General features: G+C 47.2%; 1 protein-coding gene across 2 annotated transcripts; it reads right to left on the bottom strand.

Moving 5' to 3' along the window:
* Positions 1–3,113: 3,113 nt before the first annotated feature.
* Positions 3,114–22,031, bottom strand: TFAP2A (transcription factor AP-2 alpha). Of its 2 annotated transcripts, none has more exons than XM_045865953.2 (7): positions 21,981–22,031; positions 16,869–17,303; positions 13,686–13,737; positions 11,397–11,628; positions 9,141–9,259; positions 7,069–7,210; positions 3,114–4,860 (listed from the first exon to the last, which is right to left on the bottom strand). In XM_045865953.2, the coding sequence occupies exons 1-7, from the start codon at positions 22,029–22,031 to the stop codon at positions 4,572–4,574; spliced, it is 1,320 nt and encodes a 439-aa protein (XP_045721909.1). In that variant the 3' UTR covers positions 3,114–4,571. The 2 variants fall into 2 exon arrangements, with proteins under 2 accessions (XP_045721909.1, XP_045721911.1); XM_045865955.2 differs by lacking the exon at positions 21,981–22,031 and adding an exon at positions 18,545–19,922.
* Positions 22,032–22,609: the final 578 nt, after the last annotated feature.

Raw genomic sequence — 22,609 nt, 5'->3', positions numbered from 1 at the left:
CTATTTATCCAAGCACTTCTCCAAAAGCCGGAGGGAGGAGGCAGAGGAAGAGAGAGGGTTAAGAAAAGAAGCCTGCGGCTTTAAGACCACAAAATTCTGTCATACCTGTCAGTTGCAACAAAGTTAAGCTCTAATGAAAACCATGCGTAATTTTTTTTTTTAATTTCAGGTCAATACATTTTTAAAACTTAATTAATCCAGCTCTGTTCTTAACCTATTTAAACTTAACACAAGGTTGATGACCACATAGGATTTTTTCTTTGTGGGGGAAAGCAGCTCTCCTACCTGACATGAAATTATTACGAATTTACTTTTGATTGAGAAAGAATTGGGGAGAACCTGTTTCATAAAGATTGGTGAAATTCAGATTTTTAGCAGGATTTGGGGAAACCAGGGCAAATTTGATCTGATTGTGCAGTCTAACATAACCTGAGTTGTAAAGAAATGTACATTAAATTTGGAATTTTGATAAATGAATATTCCTAGCAAGTGAATAAAATGTATTCAATTAACTAAAACCCTGTGCACTTCTGAACTGAAGTGGAATCGACTGTAATTGATTTATTTGAAACCAGAGGTTAAGGACTGAATTAGCTAAGTACAACTGGGTATTTCAAGCCACTGACTTCTCAAATGTCAAATCCCTTCTATTTTAAATATTATTTCAGCTGCGGGGCATTGCAGTCCTGATGGTAGTTCCATCAAGAACTCAAATTATATTAATATTCGATTTTGGGGAGGAATGGATTGGATTGTGATTTTTAAAGGGTGTTGGAGAATAGAAGGGGTAATAAAGGAGCATTGTGTTTTTATAAAAATTGGGTGTGGTAATTAGCATAGCCTAGCAAGCATCCTTATAATTCAAGTATGTATCCTAATTTGAGTTAGTCCAAAGAGAATCACGGTTGTTAGTACATAAACATGTGACTTGTCAAGTAATCACCATGTGCTTTAAAAAATACACATTGATCACAACAGATAAAGTAAAAAATCTATATAGTCTTCAATTAGTCCCATAAAAATTTTTAATAATAACCCCTTTACTCCTCTCACCCCTTAAAATATATATATAACTTCTTTTAAATTTTTGTTAAAAAAAAGAAAGAAAAAGAAAGTCACAGTATCCTACTTCTCAAAATGTCCAACTATAGAATAAAAATAACTAATTCTGTGCATTTGGAAACCATTGTTTATTATGACCTTGTAATGCTCTAACCCACTATTTCCTTTCTATCTTTCTCAGGATGCAAGGATTATATTGGGTTCAGGTTTTCCAACATAACAAGCATCTGTAAATCCAGATATGAATGAATGGTATTTAATAAGATTGTTTTCGTTTTAAAATGAGTATTTATGTGTCGATGGAGAAAGAGCAGCAATGTATGGCTGTTTATGAATGTTATTGTGCCTGAGGTTAGGATCCCCCACACAATCTGAGATGCAGCCAAGAAAAACAGCCCTGATAGACAATGCTTCACTTCACCTGCTACAATGCTGTGTGCATTTCATTTCTGTCAAGAGTATGTACAGTTAGGGTTCATTCGCCTCATTATTTTGTTACATCTACGTTACAGTTAACCAGTCTCTCTAGGAAATAATAAATAACCGCTTTAAAAAACAATTGCCGCGTGGCTTTCTGAGGATACACTTTCCATTTGAAAAAAAAAAAAAAATTTTTTTTTTTTAAACCCACCATTGTTGTGAATTCTCTGGCTTTGGAAAATAGAATTTAGACTCCACCAACTCTCGTTCGTCTGTCGAGATTGATTTTACACAGCCTTCCATAAGGAGATTAGAAAGCAAAAGGCTGCAAAATGGACACTGTCTAATGCTTTGCTTCCTTAGTCCTTCGGAATGTCAAACCGGATGAACAAATGTTAAATCTCCTCCAGTATGTATACCTAGACACTTTTTCTATGACCTTTCCTATAAACCTTCCAGTTAACTACCTCCATTTTCTTCTTAAACACCATTAAAAATCCCCCTCACTTCCAAAACAAAGTCCTTCCAAATCAGACTTTAGAAAAGCTCTGAATTCGCCATTTTTATGTACAGGAAGTCCTTCCTGCTGTAAGAGCTAAGCATACAGCCCTGTTACTGTAGAAGACAGATAGGAAAGGTCTGGAGAAGCAGGAGTCGCAGCCCTCCCCCATCCTGTCCACCCCACCTCAGAGCACATTTTATATTTCTGAAAGGTCCTAGGAGGAGCCCCTTGCTGATAGAAAAGGGTGGGTCGACATTTAGGGAGGGCAGGCAGAAAAGATTCTGGGAATTGACATAATTTCCCACTTACCTCTGCTACCTCAGGAGATCCTAAGAACAGCATAGTAGTGAACTCATCCCTAAATAAAATACTAAAATAAATAGGAGACAAGGTACCTCTCTTTCTCTCCTCTTCATGCATTTCTGCCACCATTCCTTTTCTCTTCCCAGAAAACTAGAGCTAGATTTTGCTCATTTACATATCTTAGCCACTGAGAACCCGAGCTAGCAAGTGAAGGTTTAAGTGGGTATTTCCTTTGTGCTAATGAACTAACAATTCAAATTTCAGTTATCCTCTGAGACAGGTTCCAAAGTAGTTATGGGGGTGGGGGGGGCAGGGGGGAGGGGGAGGGTCTTCTGTTCTGTTCCCCATCTTCCTTGTCATCCTTAACATTTGGTTCTGAAGGTTTTATACTGTGGTTTCCAAAACACAAACGAAAACCTAAAGGATCAACATAAATAAAATAAAACTTTATTTTTAATAATAAAATTAATGTTTCTAGTAAGGAAAAGATAGTATGTCATTCCTTTAGCAGTACAAACAATCTTTTATCCAAAAGAATACATTGGGTTTTATTGTGTCATTTGTCTGAATACAGACTCAGTGGAATATCTAAATGATACCCTGCTCTGAACTCCAAGTTGAAAGTAAGTTTTTATTATACTTGAGGGAAACAATGGGTTCAGCTGCTTATTGCAAGGAGCAATTGCCAAGGGAGAGTTAAACTCAATTACTGTAACCATACTGAATAAAAAATACTGCCAAGAACAAAAATACGCCTGGGTAAAGACAGCCACTGAATAAAAAAAAAAATCGACATAAAGCGTATCAAATATTTATTTATCTGGGCAACAAAGGACTATGATACATTGACAGGCATGGAGACTACGCCAGCACAACTCAATACAATACAACTAGAACTGCTTCCAAAATGGCCAGTGAAAATACAGAATACCAGGTGGTCCCAAATGTTTGAAGTTCTTTGAACAAAAAGAGAGAGCAAGGAGAGAGACAGAGTGTGGGGTGGGGGGGGAATCCCTTACCCTTGGTTTAAAGACAATACTCATTTATTGCTCAAAAGATGCTTTCAAGGGAGGACAGTGGAATAAAATAAACTTTTTTTTCTCCCCACAATACACAGAAGGGTTATTAAACCAGTCAAGTTTAAAAATCTTTCCAGGGTCCAATATCACTTTTTTCTTTCAGTTCAATGAAAAGCTAAATGTAATACTAATTATATATAAAATTTTATTTTACTTTTTTTTTTTATTTGTTCAGCTGTTTCATTGTCATCTTTAACATGCTACAACAGGGCTAAATTCATGAATCCCAGAGGGGGAAAAAATAAATCCCCCAAACCTTGAATTTCTAAATAAGTACCATGAACCACATGAAGAACTAATAGGGAAGATTCAAAACCCACTAAACAAGAGGTAAACGAGATCACCAGATAAATAAAAAAAAAAAAAAAGAGGCTTAAAACAGACTCACCATATTTACAATTCCCATTAAATTACACATAAATAAATATATACAGAGACGTGAACACTGATTCCCTTATATAACTGTGAATCGTGTTGCCAGATAAAGTTCAAGTTGGTCGCTTTACCTTGAAGAGGAAAAACTTCTACAACTGAAGACATGACATGGAACTTCGTGTATTTGTGTTCAAGTTTATTCACAATACTGATAAAAACGTCATTTTCCTTTTCTTTTTTTTTTTTCTAGTATGGCTACACTCTGAACTGAAGTATGTAAGGGAAGGTGGTGATTCAGTCCCATGAAGCTCATATAATTTTTTTTTAATTTTTTATGGTTTTTTTTTTTTTTTTTTAGAAAAAAACCGTTTTTAACTTTTTTGTGGTGGTGGTCGTTGTTGAGTTGTTGCTGGGGTTTTTTTTGTTTTTTGTTTTTGTTTTTCTAAAAAATGGTTCACAAACTTGGACAGAACTTGTCTTTGCTGGCTTCACGGCCTGTTCTGTTCTCTTAGGCTCCACAGGAGGGCAAAGGGGAGCTGGCGCCGACGACGTGGGACGTCGAAGCAGGGGGCCAGGTCAGCGGGGGGGTGGGGTGGGGGGAGGGGGCTGTCCCCGCTGATGATGGCAGAGAGTCCCCCAGACGCTGGGGGACGAAGGTGGCGGCGGCGGAAGCAGCAAGCGGCAGTAGCAGCAGAGGGGGTGTGCTGGTCCCGGGGCGGTCCCGGGGCTGTCCCCTGCCCGCGGAGGGGGGGGCGGGGTAGGTGGGGCGGAGACTGGGTGGGTGGGCTCCCAGGCTGGTGAGGCCGGAGAGGCAGGGCGGGAGGACAGCCTCACTTTCTGTGCTTCTCCTCTTTGTCACTGCTTTTGGCGCTGTTGTCCGTGTGGCTGTTGGGGTTGTTGCTGAGGTACATTTTGTCCATGGCCTTGAGGGCCTCGGTGAGATAGTTCTGCAGGGCCGTGACGGCGGCGCACACCGCTGGGCTACCGAAGCCGTGGGAGATGAGGTTGAAGTGGGTCAAGCAGCTCTGGATGCCAGGCTCCAGGATGGGGTTGGGCCGGGAGTTCCCCAGGGGAGATCGGTCCTGAGCCAGCAGGTCAGTGAACTCTTTGCATATCTGTCTGCAGCACAAGTGAAGCAGAGAGAGAGAGGGAGGGGTGAGGGGGGGAGAGAGGGAGAGAGAGAGTTGAGGCTCCCCTGTGGGCAGCGCCAGCAGCAAAGAGAAAACCTTTCCCCCTGCAGCTACCAACCCCGGAATCCAGTGAACCCGGACCTGACCCAAGGCCCCAGAGACAGACTTGGGGGGTGGCCACATGTGGGAAGACCCAGTCGCCCCTCCATGTCCACTGAAACAGGGCCCTCCCTACCTTCACAAATGTCTCTCTCCCTCTCACCCCTCAGCTACACCTAACTGCCAGCCCCCTCCTTTCTCACTCACACCAAACACCCCAGACACACAAAAACATTCCACACATTTAGAAGGGAAACAAAGGAGAAGGAGAGGCACGAGGAGTCAGAAACATAAGCATCTCCCCAGTAGCCGCCAAGAGCATGTCCTGTTCAAAATATCAGAGACCCACTTCCTGCTCTGTTCTAGAGAGACCTCAGTTGGTGGGATGGAATCTCTGCCCATTCACTTCAAATCAGGTTGGATGCAGACAGAAAGGCAAACTTTTCCTGGGATTATTTTGCCTTTAAACAAAGGCACAAAAAACCTGTTACTTGGGGACAATTCAGACTGAGATTGAGAGAGAGCTCAGAGAGAGACAGCGAGAGTGCTGGGGGGAGGGGCAGAGGGAGAGAGAGAGAGAGAGAGAGAGAGAGAATCTCAAGCAGGCTCCATGCCCCAGCCTGAGGCGGGGCTCGATCTCAAGATCCTGAGATCATGACCTGAGCTGAAATCCAGAGTGGGATGCTTAACCAACTGAGCCACCCAGGCGCCCCTCAGAGTGATTTTTGAGAAGAAATAGACACTTCAATGTCAATTTCCCATTCCAACACACAGAGGGTGGGGGATCTCTAGGGAAATTGTGAATATGGATGTGCTTAGGAAGCTAAGGGAATAGAAAAAGTTGAAATCTCAGAAAGGGCCTTGAAAAGTTGGAAATACCGACAGGGGAGGCCTATACACTGGAAGCTGTCTCTGAATCTGGGAACCAAGGCCTAGCTGGGGCCTTCCTGGGACAGCAGTGGCCTGGAGGGGGTGGGGGTGTTGGTATGAGGCAGGTAGGGAGGAGGGAAAATGGGGGAGCATTGGCAGGCTGCCCTCTCCAAGGCCAGCTGATGTCCCCAGGCCGGAAACTGTCCTGCCTGAGGCCTCAGCCTCTGCCCTCTGGTTCCAAGTCCTCCTGTGACATCGACTTTGATAATTAAGGGCTTCCAAACAAGCCTTTTAATTTTCAGAAAACATATCAAAACAGTCATTTTCTTTTCACACACCACCTGGAGAAGCCTATTCAGCCCAAGCACTGATGGGAATATAACTTGGGCCATTTGAAACCTATTTGACATCTCGCCTGTAGGCTAAAACTTGTGGGCTCTGTGTGTGTGTGAGAGAGAGAGACAGAGAGACAGAGTGAGACTTTCCAGGAGGGAGGCAAAAGGAAGGCAAGAAATGGGATAAGGGATTAAGGTTGAAACTAGGAAAACTTCTGACTTGCACATTTTGCAGGCCACTGCTTAATCCTTGCCCTCAGAGAACATATTGATAGGAGACAAAAACTGATACAGGCAAGCCTGTTACTCATTTACAGACTCGATGCTGGTCTTTCTAAAACAACATAGTCACCAATCCATACTCAGCTTCCATCAAATCCCAAGGATACTCCACCCCCATACACACTAATTTCTTTCTTTTTTTTTTTTTTTCAAACTGAGAAGGGGGAGCAGAAGAGAGGATAAAGAATGGAGACGCACAGGGGCGCCTGGGTGGCTCAGTCGGTTAAGCGTCTGCCTTAGGCTCAGGTCATGATCCCAGGGTGCTGGAATCGAGCCCCGCATCAGGCTCCCTGCTCCGCGGGAAGCCTGCTTCTCCCTCTCCCACTCCCCCTGCTTGTGTTCCCTCTCTCGCTGTCTCTCTCTGTCAAATAAATAAATAAAATCTTAAAAAAAAAAAAGAATGGAGACGCACCAAGAATCCCACCTACACTTCCCCTTTAAGGTAGAGTATGGATTCTAAGACTTCGCTGTTAACGTCAATTATTTACAACAACAAAGCTGATTAACACCAAACGAAGGCAGGAGAAAAGTGCGACCAGAAACGATTTTGATTTTTGTTTCTCTTGACAATAAGACACTGAGACCCCAGAGAGGTAAGGGAAATGCCTTACTTTGTAGCCAGGAGCATGTTTTTTCTTGTCACTTGCTCATTGGGATCGGAATGTTGTCGGTTGAGAAATTCAGCTACTGCTTTGGCAGGAAATTCGGTTTCGCACACGTACCCAAAGTCCCTGGCTAGGTGGACCGCTTCTCCTGGCAGGACGCGAGAGAGGAGGTGAGTGCAAGAGAATGTAAAGAGTTGAGGTCAGATTTTTCTCCCAACACTCTTATTTTCTTAACCCAGATGTTGAAGAAAACACAAACTAATTGTTTTCTCGTTTCAGGCATTTTATTTCCTTCTCTGTAGGATCTGGCAGATGAATTTATCAGGAAAAATGGCCACTTGTCCTAGAAGGCCAAGAGGATTTGAAAATGTAAATCCCATCCACCACCCTCCGGTCCCATCCCCCACCCTGATGACATTTTCCCAACTTCTCTTTTAAAATGTTTCTTGTATTCCAACCTCACACCTATCAACACATTCATAAATGATATTCATAATTACTCGTTGAGCTTTTCTGCAAAGGGAACAACTAAAGGTTTACATTTTAACTTGATCGCATATAATTATCTGTTCATCCAAACCGATTAACCAAGAGGATTTGAGGGTCACTCCACTGAGTCTGTCTGTGTTGTTGATTTTCGAATCTTTGGTTTTAATTTCCTGAACCAGTTGGTTTTTACTGCAGGGCTTCCTGCCATTAGCTCCAGCTCCGGAAGAACGCATGCGCCAATTAGAGCATCAAAGCCCTCTCTGCAGAGCTTGTTTCCATAAAATGGAGCGGATCACAAACAATAACAGTTCTCCAGAAACTGCCTCCCTGCTACAGGACTCAACCCCCAAGCCCATGCACACTCTCACACTACACCCAAAGCCACCACGACCATTTCCTTGGCGCATAATTCTTTTGGGGTATGGATAGTGGGTTCTGTACGTACTCATGTTATTTTTAATGCAAAGCTACTGTACTAGAGTTTCTGGCCCTGAACAACTGCTTATTGTTTAATAGTTATATTTTCATCTTTAACACCATTTACAAATGCCTCCGAGGATTCCTCCTCAAGTTTACAGTTTTAAACTTTATTTTAGTTCTTTATAAAGCTGGAACTCAAATCCCATTGTGATGTACCTCCTCAAATGTAAGGTGTAAAGAAGACAAAATGCCTTCTTTAAATATAAATGGTAGTTTTAGTATCTACCTGATCATTTAAGTGTTGTTGTTGTTTTTTCCTATTTGCATGAGACATTTCCAACACAACACAAAGGAAAACACAAAGACCGCTTATACATTCATTCCAACACATCTAAACTTAAGCCAATTTAGTATCAGAAACACTTAACAGGAATCCAGAGGAAGCAGGAATGTGAGTGGATTCTGATGACAGTGTATCTAGAGCATGGAGTGAGAACAGGGGTAGCTTTTGTTTTGAAGGGGTTGGAAGCTGTGTGTGTGTGTGTGTGTGTGTGTTAAAAACTGCCATGAGAAACTTTTTGCAATGCTTATACGTCTTTTCTCTTTCCTAGCCCAACAACTCAAAATCTAAAATTGTTCACTTTTCTTCCCCTCCACTAGAGAAGCACAATTTAAATAAGAGATAAGGGAGCATATGTTTGGAAAACAAAAACCTAAAAGGGCATATAACCCTGAGCTTTCAGGACGGTCTTAAATCAGGATGCAGGTCAAAGATTCCCAAATTAATTCAGGAAGTAATGGTCACGCATTTCTCAAACGCAGATGTCAGAATAGCTTAAGTAGTTTACTGCTGAGCTCTGTGGAGGAGACAGGAACTTGGAGAATATGCAGTTCTTAAATTTTCACTTTGTTTAGGTCAGAATTGGGCTTAGGGAAGTGGAATTTTGTGGCAAAGGGGAAGAAGAAAGGAGGACAGGAGTAAGTACAAATAGTTTTTTGACATGCCAGGATTCTGTTCCCTTCCAGCTATATTCTCCGGGAAAAAACAAAACAAAACAAAACCCGAAACTGCCCAATTGACACAAAATAGAACCAAACATCTGGCCACTGAGTATTATCCATTTTCCCAGAAGACAGTTCTCTTCTTGTTAGCAAGTGGACTCGCTTACCCTCCACTAGTGACGTGAGGAGGGTGACGTTGGCAGCTTTACGTCTCCCTGCTGGCAGATTTAATCCAATTTTGTCCAGTTTTTCTCTTAAAGATCTTCCTCCATTTTTAGACTTCGCCCTGTTTCACAAATAGATGCAAGAAAGGGATTTAGAAAACACTGGGTTGCTCTGCGTCGCATTACAGTCACTCTGACAACTTCCTAACATGTGCTTTTAAAAAGTAAGGATCATGGCCCCGAGATATTAAGGGAGGGAAACCTAGGAAGGAATGGTACGGAAAGATCACAGGACACAAATGCTAAACTGTAAAGCACCCCCTGTGTTCAGTTATTCTTGCAGCCAAGGTGGCAGGTTGGAAGGTTTTGATTTCCCAACTCTCTAAAGAACCACAAACAAACAAACACAGTTCTCATCTCTAGGGTTTGAGGTATTTTTGAGTTCAACTGATTACTGTATATTTTCCCTGTTGTTACAATCACACAAATCCCAACGGGGTCTTTAAATTGTCTTTGCAAGAACCGCTGTTAGGTTCTTCAGAGTAACCAAAGTTATCATCACTCTCACGTTTCTTGCTCTGGCTTTAGCCCCAATGGGAAATTCATTTTACCAACTGTTTACATGCCATGTCACTAGCCTAACTAGAAATGTCAAAAGCGGGTATCAGCCTTTAAAAATTTCACTGATTTCAGAGACAATGGAGGTGGTTCTAAATAGATGTCTAAATAGACTCCCATAATCAGAAAGTGGTTAAGATAAATTGTTTAAATAAAACAGCAAATTAATTAATTTCAGATTTTATTCCCTACTCAAGTGCTCTTTAATTGTGTGGATTAGATTATACTCCCCTAGGTAAACAGTCTCCAATATTGGGGATGGGGGAAGGGGAGGAAAAAGCAGAGGGCGGATTCAGATCTGTGTCAGAAAAAGATTACAAAGGGAAGCAAAATGACTGTGAAGGAGGAAGAAAAGATTGGAAAAGCTGATGTTTAAAACCTTCCAAAAATGGTTTTATAGGCTTTGTGTGGGATATGCCCATCAGAGCGGGACTCTGGGTCCATAGATGCATAAATGAATAAACGTCAAAACAGTGAAGTTCTTGGTCTACTTTCTTATTAAAAAAAAAAAAAGAAGAGGGGCGCCTGGGTGGCTCAGATGGTTAGGCGTCTGCCTTCGACTCGGGTCATGATTCCAGGGTCCTGGGATCGAGCCCCGCATCGGGCTTTCTGCTCGGCAGGGAGCCTGCTTCTCCCTCTCCCTCTGTCTCCCCCCCTCATGCTCTCTCTCTCTCTCCCCGTATCTCTGTGTCTCAAATGAATAAATAAAATCTTTAAAAAAAATAAAAATAATAAAAATTAAAAAAAGAAGAAAAAAGAAAAGATCATCTGGGAAAGTTCAACCCAACGCCCACCATTCACAAAGTTGGGTGGAACCCTAGGAGGACGAAGCCCAAGGGAGGGAAAAACCTGCCCTGAGGGAAGGTGCTTCACCTTGCAAACCCTTATCAAATCTTATCTACGAAAGGAAACCTTCCGACCTCGCAGGGCTGAGACGTGTATCCCTGGCCACGTTAACATGCACTCGTGGGTAACGACTACACATAATGCACGTACACGTGTCTTGCGTGCTGCCTGGAGCACATCGCGGCAGCAGTACCTAGGAACCACTAACGCGAGCGCCTTAGGCACAGGGAGTCGCCGTCTGGCCAGAGGTGACGGGTACGGGGAGTTGGGGGGAGGGCGGCGGACTCAAGAGAAAGCCAACGTCTTCTACTTAAAACCCTATTCAAGGGACGGTGGGTTACCGTCGGAGACCCTACACGGAGGTAAGGCAAAGTAAGGCGCCTGAGAGGAAGTTTTCCAGGGCTTGCAAGGTGTACGCGAGTAGGGAAAAGGCGGCTGCACGGCGCCCCGCCGCTGCAGCGGCCGGCACTGAACCCGCGGTGCAGCGAGCTGCGCGTGCGCGCGGGGAGGTGGGTTGGGGGCGGAGGGCCCGGGGAGTGCGCGGCGGCCGCGGACCCGAGCGCGCGCCAGAACGCCGAGCGCGCGGGAAGGCTACGGAGAGCGCAGGCGCGCGCCGCCTCATCCCGCCCCCAGCTCCCACCCACCCGGTTTTACGCCCTTCTCCCCGCCCCTTTCTTTTCCCGCGAAGGGAGGGCCGTGGCGCGAGGCCCGTCTGCGTCGCCGCCCAGGCGCAGGCGCAGTGTTTCCCCGGGCCGCGGGGCGGGGCGGGGCGGGCAGGGCGGCGCCGGGCCTCACCTCCGCAGCACTCCGCCCAGCAGCGAAGCGTTGAGACACTCGGGCGGTGAGAGGCGCCGCTGTACTTCCGCCACCGTGACCTTGTACTTCGAGGTGGAGCTGAGAAGCGAGAGACGACCCGGAACTGAACAGAAGACCTCGTTGGGGTTCACGACGCCGCCGAAGAGGTTGTCCTTGTTTATGGGGATGGCGGAGACGGCGTTGCTGTTGGACTTGGACAGGGACACGGGGCCTGCGGAGACAGACGGGGAAGCTGCGTGTGGGCGTCGGGGGTCTCTCCTAAGTCCTGCCGGACCCCGGCCCTCGCCCCGGCTTGCGCCGCAACCCCCACTTTCCTTCCAGCCCTGAAAAATCCTGTGGCTCCTTTCCCCCAGCTTCTGTCCTATTCCCTGCAGTATTCCCGTCCTGGGGATCGAGCCTCAGCCCCTCGGCGCACCTCGCCCGGCGGCCGGGAGGCGCCCCCACCTCGCCCCACCAGCCAGGCCTGTGCTTCTGCCTGGACCCTTCCCTGTTAGCCCTCGGGGTGCTGTCTAGAGATGGTGGTGAAATTGTGACCCCCTGGGCTCTCATCCGAGGAGAGATGCTGGAGTACCGGTATAGGGTGCAGGGGAGGGGATTACGTTTGCACACCGAGAGCAAGCTATGTGTACTTCGGAGGTTCTGTGGGGTGGGGGGTTCAGTGTTGGGGAGAAATTGTCCCCAAGACCTGTAATAAAGATCAGCAGAGAGTTTAGATGGCTGAAGTGGCCTGTAAGTGAACATTTCAGTTAAGGCACCAATCTGGGAGGTGGTGGATTCTCTTGTCACACACCACACATGCCCCATCCTTTTGATAAATAGGCCCTTTCCTACGTTTAGTTTTGAAAAGGACCCGAGTTTTGGAAATCCATTTCACAGCCCCATTTTGAACTGGGAGAGAAAAAGGATAAACAGGCCTACCAAAGACACTAGCAATATGCCCTTTTGTTGAGCAAATAGTTAATATCCTTGTCTGCTTAAGTGTCTTCATTGGCAAGGGGAGAGGATATATTCTTACTAGTTAAAATCATAAGCTCTTCATTGTCGGCCCCACCATAGTTAGAAAAAAATTCAGGGCCAGGAAAAAGTGTACTACCATGTTACATTTCTCAACATCAATATAATTCAGATGCATTCACAACCATTTAAGTACTGTATGCATTTGTATTTTAAAATTCCACAAGGAGACATATATAATAATATGCATACATTCTCCTCAGTACTCCTCCCTCCGTAATGGGGATATTCTAGACGTATGGGGAGGTGGGGGGCTCTAGGTTTTGGATAGATCACTTGTGACATTAATAGCTCTGGGGAGGCTAATAGAGACAATAGGAGTTAAACGAACTCTTGAGAGATTACTAATAAAAGAGCCAATTATCATGTCGACTTGGAAAGAGCATCTCTTAAGATTTATCCCTTGCACATCTAATTTGACGTGACAAAGACTTCACAGATGCAAAAATGAAACTTTAGCTAACAATATACTGATTGGGGTTAGAAATGAGAACAGTTTTATATAGCATCGTCCTCTGGTGGTGCCTAGGTTCCTGTAATGTAACATTGCTACCATAACAACAACAAAAAAAGCTGCTGTGAATAGCATTTAATCCAGTAAACTTTATTTCTACTCACTAAACACAATACAAATTACAAATCCACCCAAATCACTTGACACTTTTTAAAAACAATTTCTGCTCTGAACAATTATGCTAATAATCCTGACATCTTCAAGATGCTAATTTTAACCAAAAGCCAAATTTTTGTTAACCTAATTCACAAAGTTTAAAAACCCTTAAACAGCTAATGAGAAATTAAATTGAAGAACATGAAAGTTTTTTTCTTCCTCTGCTAAGGAGTGTTAACAAAAACACAATTGCTTTTATATTAATGTTGAATTATTTGCACTATTTTAGCATTATACACTTCTTAACACTCATGGCCACTCACACAATGGATTAACTAAACTGTTAAACCATTTCAAAATTGAAATGCCACTTCCAAATCAGTTCAACTATTACACATTTCATGTGTTTGTCTAGATATCATTAAACTAAATTAAATGGTCAAATCATGAACAAAGCTAGCCTGTTGCCATTACTAACATACTGAAAGCCGATCATTTAAGCATTGCTGTTCTATGCCATCTATTTGCTAATTCTGAGCCTTTAGGAAATCCTATTTGAAAAAAATAAATACAGCTCTGCGAGTTCTTTTAAATAGCACTACGCCTGTAAGGACATGCCTGGAATGTAGAAGGAAATGGCTTACCTTTCTTAATTACAGTTTGATCTGGGATGTTAATACCCGGGTCTTCTACATGCTGCAACAAAAGGATACACATGGATGTAAGTGTATAATCAAAACAAAAGGAAATGAATATTCTGTGCAAGATGGGGGGAGGGGAAGGTATAGAATCAAAATTTCCTCCTCCCATATAGTGACATTTATATATAAACATCTCATCTTGGCTTACTGGAATTTGAGGCTTTGGAACTCAAGAGGTTTCACTGCACACCCACGGCCAATTTCTCCTCCCCCAGCAAATAATCCATGTTTGAAGGAGGTGGGGGTGGGGAATAAAACTTTCTTTGCAAATTAAACCAAGTTTTGGAGCACCTAATCTTTCTCACAAAGTCAGCTCAACCTTTAAAAATGCACCTAGCTTTAGTTTGGCGCCTCAGCAGCTTCGGACTTCAGCGTTTCCAGTGTTCATGCAGCAAAAGCCAGGGAAACACAATAGAAATGACAGAGGCGGGAGTAAGAGGGGAGTGTTGTAAACGTTTTAGGTAATGTGATAAAAAGCAAAGGCATATACACACCTTCACTTATGGAAAATTAAAAATAATTTTTAAAGATGATTACTGCCTAAACTGGGTATCAGAAAGGAATATGAAAACGATTAAAAAAAAACAAAAACAAAAAAAACCTCTGAGGGTATTTTTTTTTTCCTGTTGTCCAGCAGCGGATTTGTTGGTGTGGGTTTTTTTTTTTTTTTTCCTTCTCTCTCTCTTTCTCTCTCTCTCTCTCTCTCTTTTTTTTACAGATGGATGGGTATACGTGTGTGCTAGAGTCAAAACGTGATTAGAAAGTAAAATGAAATCATGTTTTCTAATGCAGAAACTGACAGGCAATATAATGTCTGGCTGTGTTTACAAATTAGCACCAGGGCTGCTGAGATAGAAGATTTCGCAATCGTTACCAAACACAGGCATTACCATTTAAAAAACTATTACTTCCTTCTCTAGTCTTTGTCCAACAATAATACTGATTTGAACATTTTCCATTCTGTCTTGGATTTATGCTCCTGTTAATTGTGCCTGATCGCAATGATTCCGGGTGGATGGTACTAAGTTGCTTTATTACAGGTTTTATTATACTCAATGCTCTCATTTGTAACTTGCCTAAAGTGCTTCTGGATTTAAGTATAATTAAATTGAGAAATGTTCAGAAATGACTACTGCTGCAGTTCTTGTGTTTTAACTATATGGGGAAATATGATCCCTTTATGCATGCACCCTAAACCCATAAAGTAAATGTAGTGTGGCATAATACTTTTATTTGTGTTATTTCTAGACCTTGTCCATACAGGGAAGACTGTTAAGTTTAAAATCCCACTGAGATATTAATGATTAAATAATTTTCACCATCAATTTGATTTTCTTAAATATTTAGCAGTCATTCTTATTAAAGGTTAACTGTTGCAGCAATGGGAAAATTGAAAACAACCCTTTTCCTGACCCAAATTCCTTTGAAAGAATTTTTTTCTTAATAGGTGGGGGAAGGTGGGGAAGAGCAGCAACTGGGTTTCCTTGTTTTTATTTGATCTTTTGGTTAATTTCTCCTACTAATTTCACCACAAAAAGTGACTATACAGGTGTTAAGAAGTCACACCAGCCACTTTGGAATTTTTGCAAAGTAGAGCAATTCTAATTCATGGTAATTCCAAAAGGCTGCAGTGCATTTTGCAATTCAAATATGTCCAAAGAGCGGGCTAGAAAAAAGATTCAGAGACTCTTTGGGAAGGGGAACTGAAATGATCACAACTTCCAGATTTGTTTTTTTAATTTGCATTTTCTCAACTATTCCTCCTCTTATTTTACTTCCCAAGAAATGCACTGTTTAGTATCAGTTTCCAAAAACATTTATGAACACAGACACACACACAATGCTTACTAAACCCCACAATGGATTAAGTGTCTACTTTTCCTGCTTTCCATGCAAGGCTGCTAAACATAACCAACAAATTTCAGTGATTAACTGGGCCAAATGAGAGCTGTAATAAATTTTCTATTTTCCTATGTAACTTAAATAATGTTTTAAATTCACCAAGCAAGCAGGTAAGTTCATCTGACCATTTTCTTTGCAAACTAATGCAGTAATCATTAAACTGTCAACGGACATATTGCTGCAATATTTGATGCACTAATTTGAAATAGCATTTTAGTAAAAATCACATCCAGATACATTTCCTCTCCAAAGAAAAGCAGCATTAACAGAGCCTTTACAGCTTTAATAAAATTATTGGCTCATTCTAATTCCATTTCAGGAGGGTTGTGAGGAAACCATAAATACGTAGAATTGAAACAGAGATGCTGGTTTAAATTTAATTTCAGAAAGTATTTTCAAATTATCAATAGCCTGGTTTACACTGTAAATAGTAAATGTGCTAATACCATGCTTATTCAGAAATCGTTTTAAACTGCATTTATTGATAACTGGATTAGAACTCAAATAATGTATTGCCCAATAGTCTCAAAACATTTAATTTAATATGGGGTGTAGCAGGTTCTGATAGGAGTTGGGAACCCAGCTAATGATTTATGAGGTCAGCACTTAGCACCCCTAGGAGGAGAAGGAGGCTGCATTTTAATGTCCCTCTGCTCCGATTTGCTACTTACTATTCTTTAATCAGGGTAGGCTACACACATAACTTTTAGATATCACTAGTGCTTATGAAATCCGGTAAAAATAATTTTTTTAGGATGTCGTTCACGCTTTATTTTAAAGTGCTAGGGTATTTAATGAGCTCTTTTGGTTGAATTCAACATCTTTTTCAGGACAGGGAGCAATCCCCCACGCCAGACTCAGCGGTGGAATTAGATCCTCTCCCAATCGAAACAGTTTACTGTCGTGGAGAGGGGCAGATATTGTTAATGGTGACATTCGTCTGATTTATTTCTGTGTCGGTGGAAATGGTAATGCAGGCATTGTTTGAAGGAGCTCCAGGAACCATTGTTCTAGGGCTATAACTCTCAACTACTTTTAATTTTTTAATTCGGTCGTTTATGTGGGTTCTCCAAGTGTCCGCCCAAAAAATAAAATGAAATTTTGAAAGAGTAAATGCCATTGAGGAAAACCCCGGGCCCACAGGCTGTGTGTCCCGATTATCTTCTCTGGGGGTGGGTGAGCAGGCGCTGCGTTCTCCCTAGCACCGCCCGCGCGGCCTCTTACCGGGACGTCCTCGATGGCGTGAGGTAAGGAGTGGATCGGGAGGTCTCCGAGTCCTGAGCTAAGCCCGTGTGGGCCGTGCAGGAGGTCTTCGTGCCGCCGGTAGTCCCTGCGAGGATCCAGGCCCGAAAGCTGGTGGGGCAGCCCCCGGTGCGTGTGCAGGAGCCCAGACTCCTGGCTCTGCCTCTGGCCGGGCCAGCCCGGGTGCTGCGGCTGCGGCTGAGCGTGCAGGGGGTTCAGGCTGTAGGGGTCGTTGACGTGGGAGTAAGGATCTTGCGACTGGGGGTAGATAGGCTGGTAGGGCGGGGGGAAGTAGGGGGGCTGGAAGTCGGCATTAGGGGTGTGGGACAGCGGCGGGGCGCTCGTGTAGGGAGATTGACCTACAGTGCCCAGCTGGGGCAACCGCGCCGTCCCGTTGCTGGTGCCGTCGTGGCGGTCCTAAGAGAGAGAGAGAGAGAGAAGAAGGGGGGAACAAGAAATCAGGCGTCGAGTTACAGCTGTCCACTCTAAATCCACTCCGCAGGACTGCGTGGGAAACCGCTCATTCCCGTCGGCAGGCCGCCGAAAGAAATGAGCTCTAAGTTGTTCATTTCGGAAAATACCCCAGTAGTGAAACGGGCTCTTCCAAAAACGCAGGGAATTAGATCGTGCAAATGTGGGGGCATAAGAGGCTCTGTTTAGGCTTCTCTTTCAAAGTGGGGGAGGGAGATAGAAAAAGGCCTCCCAGAATACAGCCCGTTAAACTGCAGCGTGAAACCTCCCTTAAGCAAAATTAAAATTCCTGCTAAATATTAAACAGTAGAAGCGGCCTTTTCTTTTTTCCCCCGGATTTGAACCTGCCTGCCACTGCGTTATTGTTTACCCTGTTCCATTTATTTGGAAGGAAAAAAAAAATCATACACGTTCAAAGACTATTACCATTTCGTGACTATTTAAATAGAAACATTTCGTAGAGGGGCTGTAACGAAAGCACACCTTTAAATTACCAGCTTAAAGAAGATTTAAACTGCAGGATGGGGTTCTGTCTTTTCCGCTTCCTCAGTTAGGAGCCTTTTTCTCGACAGGGTCGATTTATGGTACGGATGGGGAGAGGGGGGACGTCAAGTCAAGGTTTAAAATAGAAAGATTCAGCCTTATTGGGTTTAAAAGAGAAAGGTGCACCCCGGGGCGGAGGCTCCCACCCCTTGCACCCCAGCCCCAAAGGGCAGAAGAAACGCCTGACTTTATGTTCCTCTATTGCAATTCGCTTGCAAAACAAGCGAACAGACTTGATTCAAGGGAGTGCGAACCCTCGGAGGTTCAGCCCCGGGCACCGAGGGCAGGGGACACACCGGCCGCGTTTTTCCTACAGATGGATTAAGCATCAAACGTTGAGAGCATCTCGGGAACAAGTGCAGACGCAAGGAAATAAGGATGAACGTGGCGAGAAACACGCCTGGGGAAGTAGCGGCGAGGTAGGTCTGCGCGCCGGGAGAGGTCGAGCGGGGGCGGGGGGTAATGCATTCGACTTAAGAATGAAAAAAGCGAGAGAAAAGGGGAAAGAGAGAAATGCAAATGGAAAAGGGGTGCCCTGAAGGAAACCTGGGCGCGAAACCCGGGGTTGCGGGCAGCTCCGCAACACCAGGTTTCCAGAAGAGAATTCCTAAGGAAACAGGGATGGGGGTGGGGATGGGACTCACCATAGCTGAAAAACTGTGAACTAACATCTGCGAAGAGTCTGGGGTAACGAGTCAGGGTGGAAAAAAACAAGCAAGCCTGGAGAGCCCGGCTGCCCCGCCGCCCGAGCGCGCCCCACACAAAAGGCGCCGAGAGCCCCGCGCCACCCAGGACTCCAGTCACAGCGCAGACGCTCCCCCGAGCGCTGGAGCCCCGCTCTGGTCCATCCGAACTTGAACCACCGATTCGAGCGGCGCCTTCAGCTGGTCGAACCCACGGTCTCTATCCTGCCGTGATCGGTTATGATTCAAACTTCCTTAAAAAATGAAAAACCCCAAAAAAGGAAAAGAAAAAAGTGTGTGTGTGTCTGTGTGTATGTGCGTGTTCCTTAATCCGTGTCTCCCCTCTTTTCTTAGCGGCGGCTTCGCTTGAGCTTCTAATAACCGCGCTGGGCAGCGTTCCTGGAGCCTCCTAATAGCAGATATTCATGACTATTAATATTACACGAATACTTAATAAGGGAAGAATGCCTGGAAATCGAGCGTGAAGCGGAGAGGCAACTCGCGCCGGAGCCGGCTCTCAATGCAGTCCATTGACGGGAGCCTCAGTGTAGCAAATCGGAGGTGGGGAGAGGGAGCGCGAGAGACAAAAAGCGGGCGAGAGAGGGAGCGGGCGAGCGCGCGGGGGGCCGCGGCGCGGCGTCTGGCGAATCACAGGGAAGGGGCAACATTTTAAAAGGTTGCAGGGCATGCAAAAGTGAAAGAGAAAGAGGGAGAGAGGGAAACCGAGGGAGAGAGCGCAGAGAGGGAGAATGTGTCTGCGTGCGTGTGTGAGAAAGAAAGTGTGGGTGAGAGAGAGGAGCCCAGAGTGGGGAGAGGGGAGGGAGGGAAGGAGGGAGAGCCCGAGAGGAGGAAGGGAGGGAAAAAGGGAGGGAGGGAGGGAAGGAGGGGGAGGGGGCCGAGCCGGAGCGCACGGAGGGGGAGACCGCGGGGGAGGGGGAGGGGGAGAGGAAGCGAGCGAGGACAATCAGACCTAAAAGGCTGGGGCAGACCTCGGGATACCGTGGGGGCCGCGCGTCGCGGGCAGGAGCTGCCGGGGACCGCGTCCGGGCATTCATCGGGCCCTCGGCGCGGGAGGTGCTGCCCGGCCCTCTCGGGCCGCGGGCTCCTCCGCTCCGCAGCCGGGCCTGGGACTCGGGATTCGGCTGCCCGCTGCCGCGCCGCTCCTCCATCGCCCGGCGCCCCGCCCGGGACCGGCCCGCCCGCCCGCTCCACCGGCCCTCGCCTCGCCTCGCCGCCGCTCGAGTTTCCCTCGGACAGCCCGGGCCGTTCGCTCTGCGGCAGCTGCCGCCCCGCCCTCAGCTCTCCGGGGCAGGGGCTCGGGGAGGGGGAGCCGGGACGCGGTCCGGGGCGCGCGGAGACGCTAGGCGGCCCAGCTCGGGCGCCGCTGGCACGGGCTCCCGGCTCCCGGCGCAAACCCGTCCGACTGGCTGGGCCACTCCCGCCCGACGCCGCCCCCCACCCCCCGGATGACACAGCTCCCTCTCTCCCAGCGCGGCACGGCTGCCGCCGCTGCCAGTCCGCCCGCTGCGTTGTCAGAACAAGCGGCACCTCGCCTCCTGCGTGTCCCTGCAGAGCCCCGACATAATTAGACAGCCCTGGGCCGGCTCGGAAACCCGAAATCCCTGCTCCGGCGCTCGCCCACCGCAGTCAAAGTTCTTGAATCAGCCCTCGCTCTGGTCTCGCGCGCTCTCTCTCTTTGCCTCACTTCCACACACATCCGCACGCGCCCCCACAGGGTCCCTCAAGTGCTTCGCCGCCCACCCAGGGCTCATCGGTGCCCGGCGCCGCGCAGAGGTTCGCACCCCGCCCGCCGAGGGCCTGGCGTCCGGAGCTGGATTTCGGCCTCCGCCAAAGTGAAATGCCCGAGCCGCGGGCCACAGCCCTGGCGGGGACAATTCACTCTCGGAGACTGAGGAGCGCACTCGGACCAGTTCGCAGAGCAAACCCCCCCACCCCGGCCCCCCGCCACGGGCCTGAAAACAAAGCGGCTGGTGTGCCCCGGGGTCTCCGCGCCCCGCACCGCGCGCAGCAGGAGGCCCCAGAGAAGCGCCGTCCCCGTGGGATGTCACCCCGTGCCCCATGGGGTGAGGGGAGGGCGAAACGAAAGAGCCCGGGAAAGGGGAAAGATTTAAAATAGTCGACGGAGAGGAGAGGGGGAAGGGAACCGGTGACACATCGTTCACACAAACCCGGGTTCTGATTTCAAATGAAGACAAGACCCACGCAGCTGCGCCCGCGCAGACCTCTGCTCCAGACATTTCCAGCTCCAAATGCCAAAGAGAAAGAAAAGAACAGAAAAGAAAAAATAGCAAAAACCGGGATTACCACCTATTTAGGTAATCGGCCGCGGGCCCCCTCCCCCTCCTGTGACTCCTCCGCTTATTTCAGCCGGGGTTGTGAAGGAGTTCGGGGCCGCGGCAGCCAGGCCGGCTCCCAGCGCCTCCCGCGGGCGGGGCAGTGGTGCTGGAGCTGCCCCGGCTGCCCCGAGAAGCCGAGCTCCGGAGACCCTGGGTCTTTAAAATGGGCTCCAAAGAGGCGCGCTCCATCGGCGCCGCGGGCTCCGCGCACCCGAGGTCGTGTGCAGCCCCGCCAGGATTCCCACGGTCACGCAGCCGACTGCCAGGCCGCTGCAGGGGCCGAAGCTTGAGGACCCGGCGACTAGGCGGCTCCACGCGGTGCAGCCCTCCCACCTCCACCCCAGGGATGCTCTCAGAGTATCCCTCAGAGGGAGAAGCTGCTTAGAACTTCTTCAATAACATAGATACCTGGAGCGAGCCCCGCAGCAATTTGGGAGAGAGGTGCTTCCAGACTGAACCCAATAACTGGGAGGTGCAACACAGCTCAGAGCGAAGTGTGCAGGCTCCTTCTCCAAACAGAAGAGACCCTTCCTTTTTAGAAAGGGGGAGGGGGAAGATAGGAAGGAAGGAAAAAAAATGAATAAATAAAATAAGGAATTTTAAAGATCGGAGAGGAAGTATAAGGAGGGAAATGGGTTTTCTCTTTCCTTTCTCTTCTTGGTGACTCGGCCCCCAGAATCTCGCTGGAGAGACACGCAGGGTGCACAGACGCGTGCCCAATTGCCAGGAACTGCTTCAAAGACCCATGCTCGTCTCTTCGCTCCACTCTTAGGCAAGCCCAAAACTGGGCAGAAAAAAATAGGTGGGGGGGGGGGGGAGTGGGACACCAGCTTCGAAGGAGGGAAATGAAAGAAGACAGCGTCCACATCCTTCCTCTCCAGCTTCTCCCCTGCGTTCTCCGGGCGAATTGGAGAGGCGGGCGCTGCGCTGGGGAAAGTTTGTCCCACCCGCATTTCGCAGCTGGCTGCGAGGAGAGGAGGAGGCGCGGGAAGGTAGAGCTCGGAGCCTGCGGCCGTAAGGATAGCCAACGCCGCGCTTACCTCGCAGTCCTCGTACTTGATATTATCCGTCAGTTTCCAAAGCATTTTCATGGATCGGCGTGAACGGATTTGCCCCCTTCTCCGCCTCGCACCCAAGTGGAGCTACTCTCTGGGTAAGCGCAAAGTGTCGGCTGCCGGCGGTGAGCGCAGGAGGAGGAGGAGGAGGGCGAGGAGGAGGAGGAGGAGGAGGGCGAGGAGGAGGAGGAGGAGGGCAAAAAGGAGGAGGAGGAGGAGAGCGAGGAGGAGGAGGGTGAGGAGGAGGAGGCGAGAAGCGAAAGAGCTCCCGTGTGCGCTCGGAGATCTCCCTCTAATGGTAGAAACTTTTCCCTTTTCCAGCTCTTTACCAACAGCCTAATCGCCTCATTAGCATATCAACAATAGTCCAATTGCTCGCCAGCACCGCAATCTGCGGCCGGCCGCTCCGACCCAGGTATAAAGGCCTCTCTGAGCGGCGAACTTGCTCCTAGAGCGCACGCCCGCCTGTGAGCCGACAAAATCTCCGCTGAGACCAGCCGCGCGCCCCGGCCCCAGCCACCCGCAGTCTCCCCGCCGCGCCATTCTACCCCTCTCCTCTTCCTCTCCGTCTCCTCCTCGAGGGAGATGCCCTCCGCAAAAACCCGGCACCGTAC

Source organism: Mirounga angustirostris, unplaced genomic scaffold (genome assembly GCF_029215605.1).
Source record: "Mirounga angustirostris isolate CCGP_5_RB_7025 unplaced genomic scaffold, mMirAng1.0.hap1 SCAF_8, whole genome shotgun sequence".
Lineage (NCBI taxonomy): Eukaryota > Metazoa > Chordata > Mammalia > Carnivora > Phocidae > Mirounga > Mirounga angustirostris.
This window is presented reverse-complemented; position numbering and strand designations above follow the sequence as displayed.